Below are 17,194 nucleotides of genomic sequence, written 5' to 3'. Positions count from 1 at the left end.
CATATCTCTGTAGACAGACATGCAAGTCCCCCTCCATATAATATTTATTACTTATATATTTATTCATAGGTATAGTTTTAAACCCCTATCATGTAATACATTATACATTGTATTATATATTACCCAATATAATGTTTATGTAGGTAGCACCTTAGCCATGGAGACTTGAAATCATCTTACTAAATGTATGAAGCTGTAAACTGTACTCAGTGGGCTTTGTACTGTAAATATGCTCACACACACACTTATAATGTCTTGTGCTATGTGTCTCATATCATTGGAGCTTCCAGCACAAGAATCATGATCAGGGCTGAGGTGGCCTATTTGTAAAAATAGAGAAGAAATTGAGCTGTGATTATTCACAGGACCGGTGCATTCTCAATGTTGTTTTTTGTCCCTCTTTAAGAGTTAATATATAAACATACTTTGTGATTTTAATAATTGTCAGTAGATGACTCCATCTTTACACACTAACTTAAATAAAACAAAAAATATTATTTCTTCTGTGTCTTTCATTTTATGATCTCAAAGCACCTTTAAGGGGTGTGAGTCATCTCAGACACAATCAATATATTCACCTGCTTGGGTGAACCAAATACAGCAGCTATTTTGCATGTAAATTCACTCCACACATAAGCATAAGATGGAGAGAGTTGACAGATGGATTAATGTCAAAAATCAAATGATCCAGAACAGAAATTTGGCTAGAACACCAAGGAAGCCCCAACTCTTGTAATGAGTGCAGTGGGATCCTTTGTGATTATCCTGGATGCTTCCTCTGTTAGGAAGACACGTTCAAATGAACTTCTGTGAAGATGGGTTGTGAGATTGCTGACCTTTAGAGGCAGGATGGTATAGCATAATAATAATAAACATGTCACAGGTCTGACTGCATAGTTTAGCCATTGTATGCTGTTTTCATTTAACTTTCTATAACAATAAGAAGAAGAAAAAAACTGCAGCATAAACCCATTAAGGTTTACAGAAGGAACCCTCTCCATAAAGCTTCTGGCACATATTAAGTTATGAGATCTACAGTTGAAAGTAAGACTACCCCTGCTTCCTTTGAAGTAGATAAGCCCGTGTGCTGCGTTGATGAGGATCACCTTTTTCCTCTGTGGTTCTGTGAGAACCACGGGTCGTGTTACGCTTGGTCCGTCAGGCTCAGCCGCAGAGGTTCATATTCCGTCGACTGAAAGCACTTTATGGACTTGTGTGATTTGTCTCTGTCCTGCAGTACCATTAGCCTGTGAGCTTCACCATCAAACGGCAATCATTACTGAAACCAGATGGACCATTTCATTTAAGCCATATTTTGTGCATGGGGCATTGTATATTTTTAGTGTGAGCAGTACAAATATATGATGTTGAGGTAGGCGTGTCCAGTGTAGACATTTTCTTTGTCATGGTCTGCCTCCTGCTTAAGTACTGACCATAAATAGAGGTTATAAAATGAAGCTATGAATAGATAAGCTGAGAAACCATTAATAAATTACTGTATTAATTACACAAGTCAGATTCTGTAACAGACTGCAGTGGCTCACTCTAGAGCAGTGGTTATTTGTTGTTTCACCTCTATAGAATGTGTTATATGGGAGGAGAAATGTCCCTGTGTTTTTTTTTTTTTTCCGTGGGAACACCAGCTCCCCGCATGTGGAGATTTAGCAGGGGCCCTTGCCTCTGGCTATGTTGAGGTGAGCTCCCTGGATCCAATCAATCTCTTAAAGAAAAGGTCTTCACTCACAGTGGGCTTCAGCCTATGGTGTGCTTCTGAGGCTGGTGACAACCCCTTCAAAAACGTTAATGCGAAACAGCTCTCAACTAAACACAGCTAAATTGCCCGCCCCACTCTTAGTCTCCCAGTGCCTGCAAAACCTTCTTATTGCCAAAGATGACAGTCTGAATAATACTTTAATACTTATGTGTATTATCCTTAGCAGTATCCTCATTGTTATTTCTGTATGTTTTAACGTATGGTGGTAAAATAGCCTCACTGAATTGAGAAGGACCTGGAAATGTCAGTGTAACCCTGACATTTCCCTGCACCCCCCTCCCGACTGTCGACATAAAGGCTTCATTCTTAGTTTTTGGGCAGCCTGAGTACATCTAATTTCTAACCCTGGACCCCACCCTCAAGGAACAGTGCACCAATACCTGTACACCGGAGATAGCGATAAAAAATGGATCCTTCACTCTCCCCCCCACCTTAATCCAGCAATCCACGTTCACAAGTAAAAAGAAGTCAGAAAATATAGGATATTTAAAGCTGAGAGACAGAGAACACATAGCCTATGCCCTTTGTTATACAACAGACCCCATTGTGGCAGAAATATCTACTGGAAAGTGTTGGGGTTTTTTGAAAGTCTGATGCAGGGCCCTTTTGAATGTGTGTGGCCTGGGTCTTACTGCTGTGCTCTGGTTGTCCTCACAGGGTGACGTGGGGCCTGAGGGTCCACGCGGAGTGACTGGCATAATGGGACCTCAGGTATGCTGAGCTGTGTCTGATCACCCCCTCCACTCCTATGCCCAATCTTTGCCCCACTCCATTTCCCAACACTTAAAGAACTCCTGTTCTCTCCGTGGCAGGGCCTGACTGGAGGTTCAGGGCAGCCTGGAATGAAAGGTGATAAGGTGATCTAAATATTTCTATTATTGCAGTGAATGCCAATAGCTCAGTTTGTGCATGAGTGGGATGGGCTGAAGAATAAGAACTTGATAAATTGGGTAGGGCCTAGAGCTCTGAGGTGTAGTCTGTCAGATGCTGTCCAGCTCTTTAGATAACTCTTTGTAAATGTAAAAAAAAAACAGCTGGAGAATATTTCGGTAGTGATGGTTTTTTCATTCAAATGCTTATTGATGACCTTGTTGGCTCAGTGACGCCATGCATTTTTTGTGGTAACCACTGGGGTGATACCGGGTCAGCTGCCATTCTGTGGTTTGCAGGAGACCTTCTCTCTCATTGAGTGCTGTGCTGTGCTTGTCGGTTTTGACTGAAGAGCAGTGTTTTGTCTCTGTTATATATCTCTGTGCAATGTTGCCAATTTAGGGCGAACCGGGATTAACGGGCGAGCCAGGAGAGTACGGTTACCAAGGTGACAAGGTAGGAGCAGATTCATTAAACATCCGTAAAATGATTGCTAACAGGAAAATGTATTCCGTTACTTATGTCTGCCTAGTAAGTATTTAATTTTCTCAGAAAGTTTTAATCCAGATCATTTTTTACTTTTCTAAAATATGACTTTATTAAATATGATTTATTCATCTGGGAATGGAGTACAGCACTGACTGCAAGCATGGGACACTTGCTACAACATCAGTCTTCTCAGTGAGTCCATTAAATTGAGAACAAACGCACTGCGGTCGGAAGGATTTTCGGCGTATCGCATCGGCAATGAATAGAACGTTGCCATATCCGTCCCACTGAGAAGCGTTTCTTCCAAGCGTAAGGAAACCCACTTACCGGCCAATCCCACTGAAAACAAACACGGAGCCGGTACCAGCACCGTCAGGGGCCCGACAGGCCAGACTAAACAAAGCCATAAACGCCCCCCCCTCGGGCTTCTTTCACAGGCAGCGCATGTGAGCTGCTGCTGGGGGTGAGGTGCAGGAGGGTGAGGTGCGAGGGGGGGGGTTTGAGGTGCAGGGGGGAGGGGTTGGGGGGAGGCGAGGTGGGTGAGGTGCAGAGAGAGGGGGGGAGGGGGGTTAGAGAGCTGCGAGTCACCGTGCCTTATGTTTGCCCCAGGGAGCAGCAGGCTTGCCAGGACCGCCGGGGATACGAGGGAAACCAGGACCACCTGTAAGTCTCCGCTGTACTTCTCATCATTATTTAAATGCTTCTTTATGGACTGACCTTAGTGAGCCTTTAACGTCTATTGTTAACACTTGCATAATGATTAAACCCGTTCATTGCCAGGGTGAAATGTGAATGAGAGCAAAGCAAGAAAGCGTGGTTCCCTCACTCTGTGAAAAGTGTTGTATAAGTGACTGGTAGATACCAGCTCCAGATATATAATGTATAATAAACATTTGTTTGCCTATACTGTGTCATACAATAGATACGGTTACTTGTCCTGATTACATTACCTGACAGGTTCCTGATTCTGTGCAATTTTTGCACAAGAAATCCATTTTGCAGTGCCTGCTGGTTAGGGTGGCACCATAGTGGCTTGTATGGTGCCTGACTGAACAGGCATTTGTTAACCTGCTTAGACTATGTATACAGAAACTACCATCAGGTCAAGACTGCAGAACCTTATGTATCAGCTATTAAATCTACCCACGAGTTGCATTTTTTAAGTTGGCAGCTGTCAACATAAACACAGTCAACAGTTTTCTGGAAATTGCAGCTGTGACCGAGACGATTTGAGTTGTGTGGGTGAAAGCCTCGATTTGATCTGTGCTGGCGGTGAGTCACGTGCCTGCCGGGGATGTTTTTAATCACACATTTGTTTTTCTCCTGCTCTTCCTGTTTGAAAGGGGAAAATGGGCGAGATAGGACCACAGGGGCCTCCTGGCCCTCCTGGCCCAGTGGTAAGAAATCCGTCCTATTGACGTTTCAGCGGCACGGCTATTCATGCATTACTTACCAGAAAAGGGCTTTAAATGTGATGTCAGGTTTATTAATTATCATGTGTATACTGTACATACTGAAGTCCTGTTCGTAAAAAGTATATACATATGGAAAAGCAATCGTATACAAGTTTAAAAACATGTGCAACAACTGGGCATTCAAAAATCGTATGCTCCCTGAAATTGGAAAATTGGCAGTTAATGTTCTTTGTGAACACAGTGATTCCAGTGATTAGTCATTTAGAACCCTTATTGGAATAGTTTTGCTGTCTATGATTGTCTGCATCCAGCAGGTGGTGCTCTATGTGAAAAGTGAAGCAAAATGCTGCCCTCTCTTGGTTTGGTGGGTATGGGTTTGGTTATTGAATCTTTATTGTGGGTCAGAATGTACAAAAGCACACTGACAGCTGTCTACTGTGTCTATAAAACAGCTGTTCACTCTTGGTTCTGACAGTCTGTAATACTGAGGCTATAGTATGAGAGATTCCTCTGGTCAGTAGCATGATTGACACTTTGAGTACCATAGAGTATTGATCCCATGCCATCAATGGCCATCCAAAGACCAAAGCTGGAACTAATTCCAGAACTCTGTGGATCGCCAGCATTTACATGAATGTGTTTAGGGCAGTGATACACCTCATATCATTGGATTTCAGTTCAGTGTGGTTGGAGCCAATGAGCTTGTGTCAAGAGGAAGGTTTTAGCAGCTAACCAAGCTTTGGCTTCTGTTCAAGCTGAAAGAGAGAAGCAGAGCCCCAGGTCACTGTTCTCACACTTCAACACAATGCCTTTCCAAAGCTTGCTTGCTTGCTTGATGACAGTCATGTCCTTTTAAATCCTTAAGGGGTATTTGTGAAGATACGTACACTTTATTATATTGTATTACATTGGAATATTATATCAGAGTAGAACCCGTGCCAGTCAAAAGACAGTTTGTGTGAAGTATATTGATAGGATGTTTCAGGAATAGAAAGAGAAGGGATACTGAGTTTATGCTGTAGGTATTTTTGTTTATTTCAACACAGTTAAAAAGCAGAGTTGGATGAACTATGACACCACACATTTCAAGGACACCCCTTTTTAAAAACATAGAAACAATCGCTCCGTCCCCTCGATTGTGTTTAGTTGAACGTAATATGAAGTGCATGTTCTGCGAGTTCTACTGAGCAGTAATCAAGCTGTTTGGCCCAGTTCCTATGAATGCGTGCTGTGTACAGTCAGCTGTCCTACATTCTGTTCTTGAAGTGGGTTTTGATCCTGTCTCTTGGCCTAAATCTTGCATGAAGGTGTACATGTGCACTTCAGATGCTGTGCATTTGAAGCGAGCAGTGTGATAGGAGGGAGAGCAGCTGGCAGCTGGACTGAGGGGGATAAATAAAGAGCACCTCCCATTGTGTCCTACAGCTGTGTAGTGAGGAGCTCTTCAGAAGTGGTCACATTTGTAGTATGTTAGTTTCCAATGGAATGCCTCTTTCAAAATAGTGTACTTTTCACCTGGGTCACCTGATCACCTGTATGAAAATGGGTCAAATCTTTGCCACATATGCTCAAGACCGTTGTGTGATTTAATCCACTCTGACATTTGGTGTTTCCTTTATCGAGCTCAGTGAGAGCTCAGTGAGCATTATTTTTGCACGTCTAAGATTTTTATGAAGAGATGCCCCCTAGTGGTGTTCCATTCTTACTACAATTAGTGAAGTTTTTTTAATTGAGTTATTCCGTATGTACATTCTGGTTCCTTTGTTAAGGTCAGCCAATGATCTGATTGTATGTTTCCTGTGTTATTTTCATAAGTTTTTTTTTGTTCCTTGGTATGAGCATCGCTGAAAAAAATACCAAATGTTTTTTTTTTTTTTTTCTGGATTTACTGGGTGCTGTGTTTTCTGTGTGCATAGAAAGAGACCCAGAAACTAGTGGAAAAGAGAACCATGTACTCCAAACTAGTACAGTCACTAAAGGTGCCATTCACATGCCCAGGCTTGACCATATTGCTGCAGATTTGATTCTTGGTTATATCATTTGCTGATTTTACTGACTCGGGGTCCACTGCAGTAGAAGTCATCCTTCTAGGGGAAGCATGGGATGAAGTCAGTTAGGTTTCTTGTGTCACCACTGCATCAGTTCCTCCCAGCAATGCAAATGGTCCCCACAGATAAGCAGTTAGAGACACGCCTCTCCTGGCCTGTGGGCTTCAGTGCTTCTTGCTTATGAATGGCTGGCAGAGTGGTGACTTCAGAAGCAATTCCAAATTGGGGAAGAAATATGTGTGAAAGTGATTTTTTAACCAAACATATTACAACGAAGTCTGCGTTTTGTTTCCACCATTGGCCTAGCCTTAACAGATTTAAGTTCAGAATCGCAAATATTTAGGTCAGGGTCCTTTTATGTGTACTCTCTACTGATATTCTATAACTTGGCAGATGAAAGGTCATTGAGCTTTGACACAAATTTACATTGCAAGAACATAAGAGAAACACAAATCTCATGAGATTCAAATGATTATAATGTTTCAAAGCTTGAAATGCATCCACGGGTGCCTCCTACCTGTAACATATGAGTGAGAGATTCAGTTTGGTCAGGTGTTTCTGACAAACCTCACTGCATGACTCACATCAGGTTCTTATAAGGCTACTTTGGCCTAGAATCCTTGATTTATAGGAATTGCCTACATACGCCATAAAAAAGTGACTACAGGTCCACATGCAAGCTTTCTGTAGTGTTTGGCATGGAAAGTGTTATGAACAGATTTGGACTGAATAAGGTCAGTTTTGTGGATGCCCCAGTGGACGTTGCTGAGACACTTGCTTGTGACGCATTTGGAATGTTGAAATGTATTCCTTGCAGGGTTTCCCTGGAGATATTGGTGCCCCAGGTCCCAATGGTCCACCAGGTCCAAAGGTAGTGTAATATAATCAATTTACCCGAGCAGCACGTTGCACATTCACTACTGTTGTACTACACAAAAAGTTAATGTTTTTTCTAAGAAATCTGGACAAGTTGTTCCTCAAGGTGTCAAAGGTGACAAATTTCAAACACTGAGGAATATGCTGTACCTATTCTGGCTTCTTGGATGCTTTGGTACATTGATAAAAAATACATTTGTGTTGTTTGTTACTCTAATTTTCATTCTGACATAGTTTTATATTGTGGAATACATGTTTCTTCAAAGGCTCACAGTTACCGTGTTTCAGTTACAGTTTATGTTTTGGTGTTTCAGGGTCTTCAAGGTTCCAGAGGGCCACTTGGGCCTCCAGGCCCAAAAGGAATAGAGGTATCCTCATCATTGCTCAGCTCTTTCTCGTTATTCATGTCGGTGACCGTAATAAAGGTTGTCTTTTCAGTTACACGCATGTGTGTTTGAGGTGAAGTGCAGACATTTCACCGAAGGAGAACTCCTGCACTAGTGGTAGTAAAAAAAAAGGAGCGAACGCACTGTATTTGCCATGCGTGACAATTAGATGCCTTGGAAACACACACCTTTCCATTGTGCTGATGTTACACGATCCTGGCACCTCTCTGCACAGGCCTGTGCACCGACTGGAACATTCCCGTGGGCCAGTGGAAGAAAGGCATACTTTATGTCAGGAAATCCTGAGATAAAAGCAATGTCAGACCGCAATAATCTCCCTGGGAGCTGCTTATTCATCAAATCGGGCACATTCAGTCATGACATTGTGATTTGAGCGCGTGCAGAATTAGGTCAAGTGCAACCAAAGGTAATGTGGGGACCGCGTTACAGTGTTTCCTGAGGGTTACGTTACCACTTAACATTTTTTCAGTGTTTGGTTGCTCTACACTACACGTCTAACGCCAGAATGGATGGAGGCCTGTTTAGGGGGAAACATCGAAGGGACAAGAGAGAGAGAGAGAAACTGAGAAAAGCAGCTGTATTTATATTATTGAAACATGTTCCCTTTAATGTTGCATGATGCACTGCGGAAATATGCGGTGCTGCTCTCCATGCCCAGAATACTGCGGGCTGCTTTGTGTACAGACATGTTTGTGTGTGTTTTCAGGGTGATGAAGGCCCCCTTGGTCCACCTGGAGGTCCCGGGCCAACTGTAAGTGGCCTCATTTCACTGTCTGCACATCTTCAAACAGTTTGTGTACAGTATTTATACGGCCCAGGTGCTCTCGCGGCCTGGATATCCAAACTGTGTCCATCGTGTGCGCACAGTGCTCAGGTGTTTCTCTGTTGTCCTGGGAGAGAAAGCTGTGTTGTGTTAAAACACGCGAGATATGCACAGCTGTTGGAATCAATTTTATTTCTTGTGGGAATGGCAGCTATTTCTCTAAGCAAAGTAGCCTTTTTAAGCTGGTAAATTGAAAATAAAGAAAATAACCTGGCTATATTGATTTATACCCATACTAAACATATGGTGCACGCTGATTTCCATTAAAATGGGTTATTTCTGTCTCATGCTCTATGAACTGATGTTTTATGTGTGACTGACTCTTTTTTTCTCTCCCAGGGAAAACCAGGAAGGAAAGGTTACGCTGGGGAGCCTGGGCCAGAAGGACTGAAGGTAGTGTCATTTCTACTGTCATTCTTTTCAGTGTGTCATTCAGAATATGAATCGTGGATCAAGGTGTATCAAACATCAGTAGGGTCATGCTGAAACCACAAAGGGCCTTCCCCAGACTGTTGGGGAAGCACAGAATTGTCTAGAATTTGATTGTATGCTGTAGCATTACGATTTGCCTTCACTGGAACTAAGGGGCCTAGCCTAAACCATGAAATTCAGCCCCAGACCAAGGGGTGTCCAGATGCTTTTGGTCATATTGTATTCTTTTTATGCTGTCATGGATATTAGCATCAGCAGCAAGACATTACCATGTTTTACTTTTTCCTTTTTCATTTATTTATGCAAACATAGTGCTGCTGGATGCATGACTGTCTGACATGAATGCAAAGAATAATAACAAAATATATTTTTGATGTTTAATTTCAGGGGGAAATTGGAGACATTGGGAATGCAGGAAAAATCGGGCCACAAGTAAGACTGGTTTAAGCTGACTTACTGCATGCTTATTCGGAGCAATTTAACCTCTTAAATATATCTATAGTAGCTCCCTGTTTCTCAGATGTGGAGCTTTTATTGATCCCCTGTCACCTGTGTCATGTTTTCCGTTATTTTCTTGATTCCATTGATGAGGTTGTAGTTTTTTGGTATGGCTGATTGTAATATCATGACACTTTACCTTGTGACCATGTCTCCCTCTGACACACTGTTGTTACGAATCCTGCCCCAATGTATGTTGACCGCAGTGTAGTGATGTAGTTAATGGGAATGTACTCTGTGCTTGTCTCACATTGAGACAGAGAATTAGCTTCAGTTTTAAAGCTGTGTAAAAGTCAAAAATATTTTTCTCCCAGTGGTTGCCCATTATTGGATTGTTTGAATCTTGTTGAATGTTTCTTTAAGAACAGTAATAAAACTTGACAGAGTGGGGAAAAAATGAGACATAACAAAGTGTTGGTTCCCAGTAGGCAGTGACATAAAATGATTGCTTACAGCGCAAGTATAAATATGTCTGAAACTGTCATAATTGCTGAAACAGTAGAACCATCATTGTTTTGATTAACTGCCACCTGTTAAGTGCAAGTCAGGAACTAACCAAATGCTAGAAAAATGGTTTTCAATATCATGTTAATGATACATAAATGATGAAGTGCCATAAGTGCAATGTAGTTACAGTAAAGCTGGAGATGGTACTTTTTTTTTTTTAGGTTTTTGAAATGTATGAACATATATGCTTATTTTGGACTAAAAACAAGTAATATTTTTTATTTGTGGCTTAATAAATTTTCACAAGTTATCTACAATGTAATATTTCAAATGTTACAAAATTTTTATGCTTATTTGCAGACGGATGCCTCACTCTAGTAGATTGCTTTCTCTCTGTAAACATTGTACAATTAGCAAGGTAATAAACTTTAGTTTAGTTTCCCTCATTCTCTCTATCTTGGAATTCTCTATATTGGCAGCCCCTGCAGTAGAGGGAAAAAATGAAAGCTAGAACCAGGCTCAGCCAACCACACTTCAAGATTGCTGGAGGCACTGGTGTAAAGCTGTCAAAGTCAATGTTAGAAATGTCTGTTAGAAAGTACCACTCATTTGCAGTTGGTTTGTGAGTTGCCAAGGAAAACAAAATCGGTGGAGATGAGAAAGACATTTTTGTTGCTATTTTGTTTGATGTTGATGTTGATGCTGAAAGGACACGCTTTGGTGTGATTGTCTCATGATTATGCTAAAGGCACTTGGATGCACTTGGATTGTTGTGTTTGGTCAAATAGGTGTGCTGGTGGTGTCTAATTCTTATACTGCAGAGGAAAAATGCTTCAGGGGGACATTATCAGTCTTATTCTCCTTGAAATTATGATTACTGACTTCTGTCTGATCTGATGGTTAAATGTATAATCTGTGCTGTGACACTATTGGTTCATATTTCTAACACTGAATCCATTATAACATTTTAACATTGTATCTATTATAAAGCTCTGAATCAGAGGTGACAAACTTCAGTCTTGGAGGGCCGCACTGCATGCTGGTATTTGTGGTTTTCTTTTAATCAGCTGCCTATTAAAGCCTTGAGAACAAGGTGTGTGGACTCTTTAGTCAATCAATGACTGAAATGAATCACTCATTTCTGAAACACACCAAAAGCCAGCAGACACTGTGGCCCTCTAGGCCTGGAGTTTGACACCCATGCTCTAAATTAAATGCAACAACCTGACAGAAGATCTCTGAGCATTTAGTAATACACAATCCTGTCTTTGATTTTAGGCATATGGTGTTGAGTTACAGAATTTGTACATTGTTAATAAGACTGGTTTATTGCAAATTATGGCTTTAAAGGGCTTTGCTGGTATAATGGAGCTTTCAATGCTGATGTTGCATGCAAGCATAATTGACTGACATGTTTCTACATTAAAGGTGACTGAAGGGTCATGTTGAGGTTGTGTCTCATTATGTCATTATCATTATCATTCTGTAGCCTTTGTAAATGCAGTGAAAAACATTCTGGTTTTTGTTTCTAGGCAACAGGTTTAGCAGCTGAGGGAAGAGTATGCTGTCACTTTGCTTGTGGAGCCCACTTGATTATTAAATTAAATCTGGGTGTGGAGAAGAGTCTAAGGTCTTTCGTTTGTGCATCAGATTCCAGTTTAACAAACAGAGTGTCTTTGTATGTGACAAACTGAAGCCCTTGTATTGACATGGCTTGAGGAGGTCAGGCCAGGTGATGATCTGTTCTGATTCTACTTCTGTACCAGTCAGTTAAGCTGTATTTGTGTTCTGTTATAATATATGTCATGTCTTTCAAGTAAGCCATCTCCAGCAACAAAACAAGCTCTTTTGACAAGAAGGCCTTGTGGCATCATACAAGAAAGTTGCCGTAGTCCTATTACTGTGGCTGTGATGAGATCCACATAGTATTTTTATAAACCTTGGTAATTGTTGTTAAAAACTCTTTCTAAAAATGCAAAAAGAATTTCGGAGTTAATAGGACCTAAAGGGTGTTACCCCAACAGACAAATTCTCAGGTTACACATTATTCAGAGGTGTCCTTCAAATAAGCAAGAAGTATTCTGACACATTTCCATGCGATAAATCTCCTTTTTTTTGACCGTGCCATAGTATTTGCATGGTACACTTAAATGTCCACCAAACATGTTTCCGTTGCGTACAGTCACACACATGCGAAGGATTAAATAGTTGCCACAGTCTGCACAGCCCTTTGAAGCTTAGGAGGGGCCGCGGGCTCGTGTAAAAGGGGATCTGCACCATATGGAGGGCTAATGAATGCCATTACATCACTTTCCAAATAAATAAGATAAAGATTGTCTGTAAGACTCCGTCTAAGGCTTTAGGTGACTGAGCGGTCAAAAGAGATGGCCTGGTTTTCCAAATATGCTCTACTTCCATATCTCAGTATCACTTAACAGACATTCAAATATACCGCACAACTCTTCATAGTCTGATACATTAAACTGACGGTGTACTCTGAAACTATAAAATATTTTTGATTTGCTGAATACCGAATAAAAGTCAATGGGCCAAAGACTAGATTATGATCGAATCTGATCCAATTTTTTTATGCAATGGCTGATTGTTTGTTGAATTCCCTGAAATCATCTTCACATAACTGTGTGTGTGTGTGCATGTTTTTTTTTTTTGGGGGGGGGGGGGGAGGCTTTGTGTGAATCTTAATTGTCTAGCATATCCATTCAGATTTGACTGCACAGAAACTTAATTGTGTCATTATGCATTTGTTTATTTATAGAAATTTGTTAACAGGGAAAGTGTACTATTATCTGTTTGTCTGGTCTAGCGCAGATGTAAATGTGCCAGATTTAGCTAAGCGCATAATTTAGCGAACCTTTATCCTGAAACTGATTATACAACGTATGATAAACTTGAGCTTGCTACAGGCAGTCATTGATCAGGCTTCTCTGATTTCATCCTGAGCTCACAGGACACTTAATATTATTGAGGGAGGAGTTAAGAAAGTAAATAGAGAAACACAGTGTGTCACTGACATTTGTGAGAGAAGTGTTTGCTGGGTTGTGGTGTGGATGTGTAAGAGTAATATGTGTTTACCAGCCTCTTCCCTGGAATACACCGGGGCCCTGTACGAGCTGGCTGTGGTTACAGCTTTCTCTTTGGCATTTGATCAAATCCACAGTACTTAATTTTCCAGACATCCTATCTGGGAACAATTATCCTCTTCTGGTTTATTCACTTATTTACATTACCCAGAGTTTTCTGTTATCATTCACAAAGCGCATGGTGAAAGGCAGAGGACTATTATTTCACTCATGAAGTTAATGTCATCCCAGTTAAGTGCTGAAGTGTTGTGTAGTTAAAGTGTTGTGTAGAAGTGCGTATCACATAATTTTACATGGACAAAGTTTTTAACTATGAAAGTTACATGAAATGGATCAGATTTTAGATGAGCTCGTCTGCTTTTTGATAAGAGTTTGAACATATGACTGAACAAAAATTCATGATCTACTGTGTCTTGAAGTATTACGTGGTCAGCAGATTTGTTTGAGCAGTATCATATCTGGTTATTGTTAATCCATACCAATCTAATGAACATATAGATTTCAACAGCAAAAAATCATATCCACAATGTCTTATTTTACTTGCAATTTGTTAAAAGAAAACATTGTTCTGCTGCTTTGTACTTTTATCAGTGTTTCAAGTTTTAACATTGTATTAAAATGAAGCAGGCCTGTTGTTTTTTACTGATTAACCCTTTAAAGGGAGTGTGTGATTTCAGGGCTAGGAATATCATATCATATATGCAGCAGTTCTTCTTTAATAAGAAGCTCATTGGGGCCTTATTTTTGTCTATTGCGTTTTCACATTGCATTATCAGGATGCCCAGACCGTGTACGTCTAAGCCCAGCTTTTTCTGTGAACAGACAAATATTAATTGATGTATTTCCCAAAAACAATTTGTCCCCAGGACAACATGTCCCTACCTTCCTCATACACTCTTTCTCTACATTTGCATTTTTTGTTTCTTAAATTCTGTGTGACATATAAGAAAAAGCTGGAGCGAATCTAACAGTAACGGATCAGTGTTTTTTATGTTTTCTGTATTTACCTTGATTTGATACTTGACAATGCACTTTTTCTATTTCCAGGGACCTGTGGGCTTATTTGGAATTGCTGGAGGGTTTGGAATTCTCGGTGAAAAGGTAGAGTCATTTTCTCCCCCCATTATCCTGTCAGGAATGGTTTACCCCAGGCTCTGGGCAAACAGCTGACATCTCATAAATACTCCCATTGATAGACCCCTGTAATTAGTGCCCTGTAAAAAAGTGGTTTTGGATTCTTCCTGGAAGTGAGTCTGGAGCAGACAATCATTCTGGAACTGCTGAAGACCATAGCAGAGACCTGGTTAACAAATAGCATTGAGCAAACACAGTAATGATGGACAGAACAGGATGTGAACGAAATTTACATCTATTTTTCAAGTAATGTCATTCAAAAATCTTCATTAGATTAGTTTTATATAAAGTATTATATAATGTCTACATGTAAAACCAAAATGTACAAAAATACTCTTTTATAAAGGTTGAGAATCTGCACGTTAACCACATGTCAATTTTAAGACACTTATATCTTTGTCCGAAACATTATGGAGCTCACTGTCTCTACCATAGTATAGCAAGAATGACATCGCTTACTGTGAAGTTAGAACCAGGCAAATTGAATATCAGTCAACAAATAACTATAGAAGAATTGATCCTGCGAAATGGATAAATGAGTAAAATCTTATGAATATCCTATGAATACAACTTATAACAAAATGAACTGATCCTATGACTACTTGTTTAACCTTCTGACCAAAACAATGTGGTTATGAAGTATCAGTGTGCGTTATTCCCAGTAAGCAAAGCACTTTCCTTAAGGACAGGAACCAATTATACACTGATTTAAATTTCTGTTTACAAAGAGTACATTAGCATGTGTTCAAACATGTGTGAGGTCTGTGTGACTTGGGCAAAGTGCTAGAGGAAGAATTTCTGAAAGTAATGTAGATACAGATAATTCCATTCGAAGCCATTTAACAGCTTCTAAGGGGAAAAGGGAATCAAAGTTGCTTGTTTGCTTTTTACTATAAGGAAGTAATCATTTTGAAGTCCTTTACGTGAGGATTGCTGACTGACAGGCCACTGTCACAGTATGCCCTCCCCCCATTTGTGTGTTCGTGCTCTGCAACAGATCAAACTTGTTTGGATTTAAAATGCAACACAGATGTATGACAACCAAAGCCGCCCCACCTAGGTCATCTGTCATCGCTCCTCATACCTTGTCAGACAGTAAATTCCTTCCAGATTATATGCTATATAAATGTAATCCAGTTATGCGCCATGATTTAAACTTGTGTTGCCATTAAAGAGCTGTGAAACTATTCGATAAATGTATCTACATTTTGCACCTTGCAACTGTCAGTGGAGTTAACCTTAACCTAAAATATTGAAAACATTTGAAAAGGATTATAGAAATAATTAATATGCCTAGTTGAAATAAACGGGATTGTATTGCTGAGAGTTAACGGGATTAGATTTTTGGGAACACAAAGACCAACCCCTTCTTTTCACCGTCAGCATATTCCATTGTTTAGCTGACTATGCCATATTTCATGACATGCTTTTAATTCTTCTTAAGGGTTTGAATGATTTACCTTCTGTGAGTTTGCTGTGGTTAATTATAGTGTTCTGTTTTCCACAGGGAGACCGAGGTCCGGCGGGTCCTTTGGGTCCTCCTGGAGAGAAGGGATCCAGGGTAAGTACAGAGATGGACAAACAAAATGGAGCATTGAACAGTGTCCCCAGGAATTTTCTGACTCTCATTATGCGCTACTGTGTTGTTATTGCTCCCAGAATCAAGCCTTCCAACTGGCTGAGATTTCTTCTTGAGCATCAGCCATTCAAAGATGCCTCCCATTTTATAAAAAAATAAATAAAAATAATAATACTAATATTAATAACAATAATTCTATTATTTGTATATTATTTATATTATTCCCCCATATTTCTTTCAATAGTCTGCATATGCACATGTACTTGTATGTCCAATGGAGACGTACAGAACAAGTTTATCACAATTTAACACAGTCACTATAAAAAATCTGTTGAGAGCCTTTTTTCCCATCTCCCAATCTCCCGACACCCTCATTAATGGACACAGATATGGAAATTTTAGGCTGAATGAGACAGGCCACACCAGGTACATTTCAGCGTTGCCTAATCTACAGTAACTGATGAGAGGCTGGCTTCTGTCCACAGCCTGGACTCTGAATAGCCTGAGTGTTTGTGGCTTTGCTCTTCTAGCTGCTTGGCTGCTGTTGTAGACTGTCAGTGGAATGACTTATGGCACCCTTGGCTACTGTCCCTGTAACACAGCTGTGAGGGAAAGATGTTGTAGAATTGGCACCGATCAGTCTAAATGTTGAGCTATGAAATGGTAGTGAGCTTCACCATGAATGAGTCAATGTCATTTACTATTCACCAGTGTTTAAGTTATTATTAAGCTTAGGTTATAAGACAAAACTTTATATTATACAACAGGGAACTGGTGAACACAAAACATTTTTATATTATTTTATTTATTTAATGAAAAAAGTTATTATACACCCATATCACCCATTTGAAAAAGTAAGGCCTGGTCAGCCAAGGAAGACCTGTACAGTTGATGACCAAAGAATTCTCATCATAAATATAAATAAAGAAAAACCCCCTATGGGAAAAGAAACACTCTTCAGGAAGCATGCATGGATCTTTCAGTGCCTACTGTCCGCAGAAGAAAGTTGACAAACAGAACTACAGAGGCTACACTGCAAAAACAGGATGGCCTGGTTAAAATTTGCTAATACATGCCTAAAATGCCTGCAGAAAACTTGTGTCTTGTGGACAGATGAGACCAAGATTCACTTGAATCATAGTGATGGCAAGAGCAAAGTGTGGATGCCAAAAAGAACTGCCTAAGATACAAAGATGCCCCCCCCCCCCCATCTGTGAAACATGACGGTGGAGGTGTTATGGTTTTGGCAAATATGGCTGCCACGGGTACTGGCTCATTTGTCGTCAGTGATGATGCAAATG

The 17,194-nt window shown here is 40.4% G+C and overlaps 1 protein-coding gene across 3 annotated transcripts in view; it reads left to right on the top strand.

Annotated features, from left to right (window-relative positions):
* LOC135253764 (collagen alpha-1(XXIV) chain) overlaps positions 1-17,194 on the top strand; it is an 86,904-nt gene that overhangs the window by 37,880 nt on the left and 31,830 nt on the right. For all 3 annotated transcript variants that reach the window (XR_010329684.1, XM_064333485.1, XM_064333484.1), the window contains 12 exons: positions 2,432-2,485; positions 2,587-2,631; positions 3,047-3,100; positions 3,743-3,796; positions 4,477-4,530; positions 7,414-7,467; positions 7,787-7,840; positions 8,586-8,630; positions 9,042-9,095; positions 9,522-9,566; positions 14,228-14,281; positions 15,822-15,875. Coding sequence is in view for 2 of the 3 variants with exons in the window: in XM_064333485.1 (XP_064189555.1) it covers positions 2,432-2,485; positions 2,587-2,631; positions 3,047-3,100; positions 3,743-3,796; positions 4,477-4,530; positions 7,414-7,467; positions 7,787-7,840; positions 8,586-8,630; positions 9,042-9,095; positions 9,522-9,566; positions 14,228-14,281; positions 15,822-15,875 (621 nt within the window). In the remaining variant the exon portion in view is untranslated. The remainder of the gene's footprint in view (positions 1-2,431; positions 2,486-2,586; positions 2,632-3,046; positions 3,101-3,742; positions 3,797-4,476; positions 4,531-7,413; positions 7,468-7,786; positions 7,841-8,585; positions 8,631-9,041; positions 9,096-9,521; positions 9,567-14,227; positions 14,282-15,821; positions 15,876-17,194) is intronic.

The sequence above is a fragment of the Anguilla rostrata genome, chromosome 4 (assembly GCF_018555375.3).
Source record: "Anguilla rostrata isolate EN2019 chromosome 4, ASM1855537v3, whole genome shotgun sequence".
Lineage (NCBI taxonomy): Eukaryota > Metazoa > Chordata > Actinopteri > Anguilliformes > Anguillidae > Anguilla > Anguilla rostrata.
This window is presented reverse-complemented; position numbering and strand designations above follow the sequence as displayed.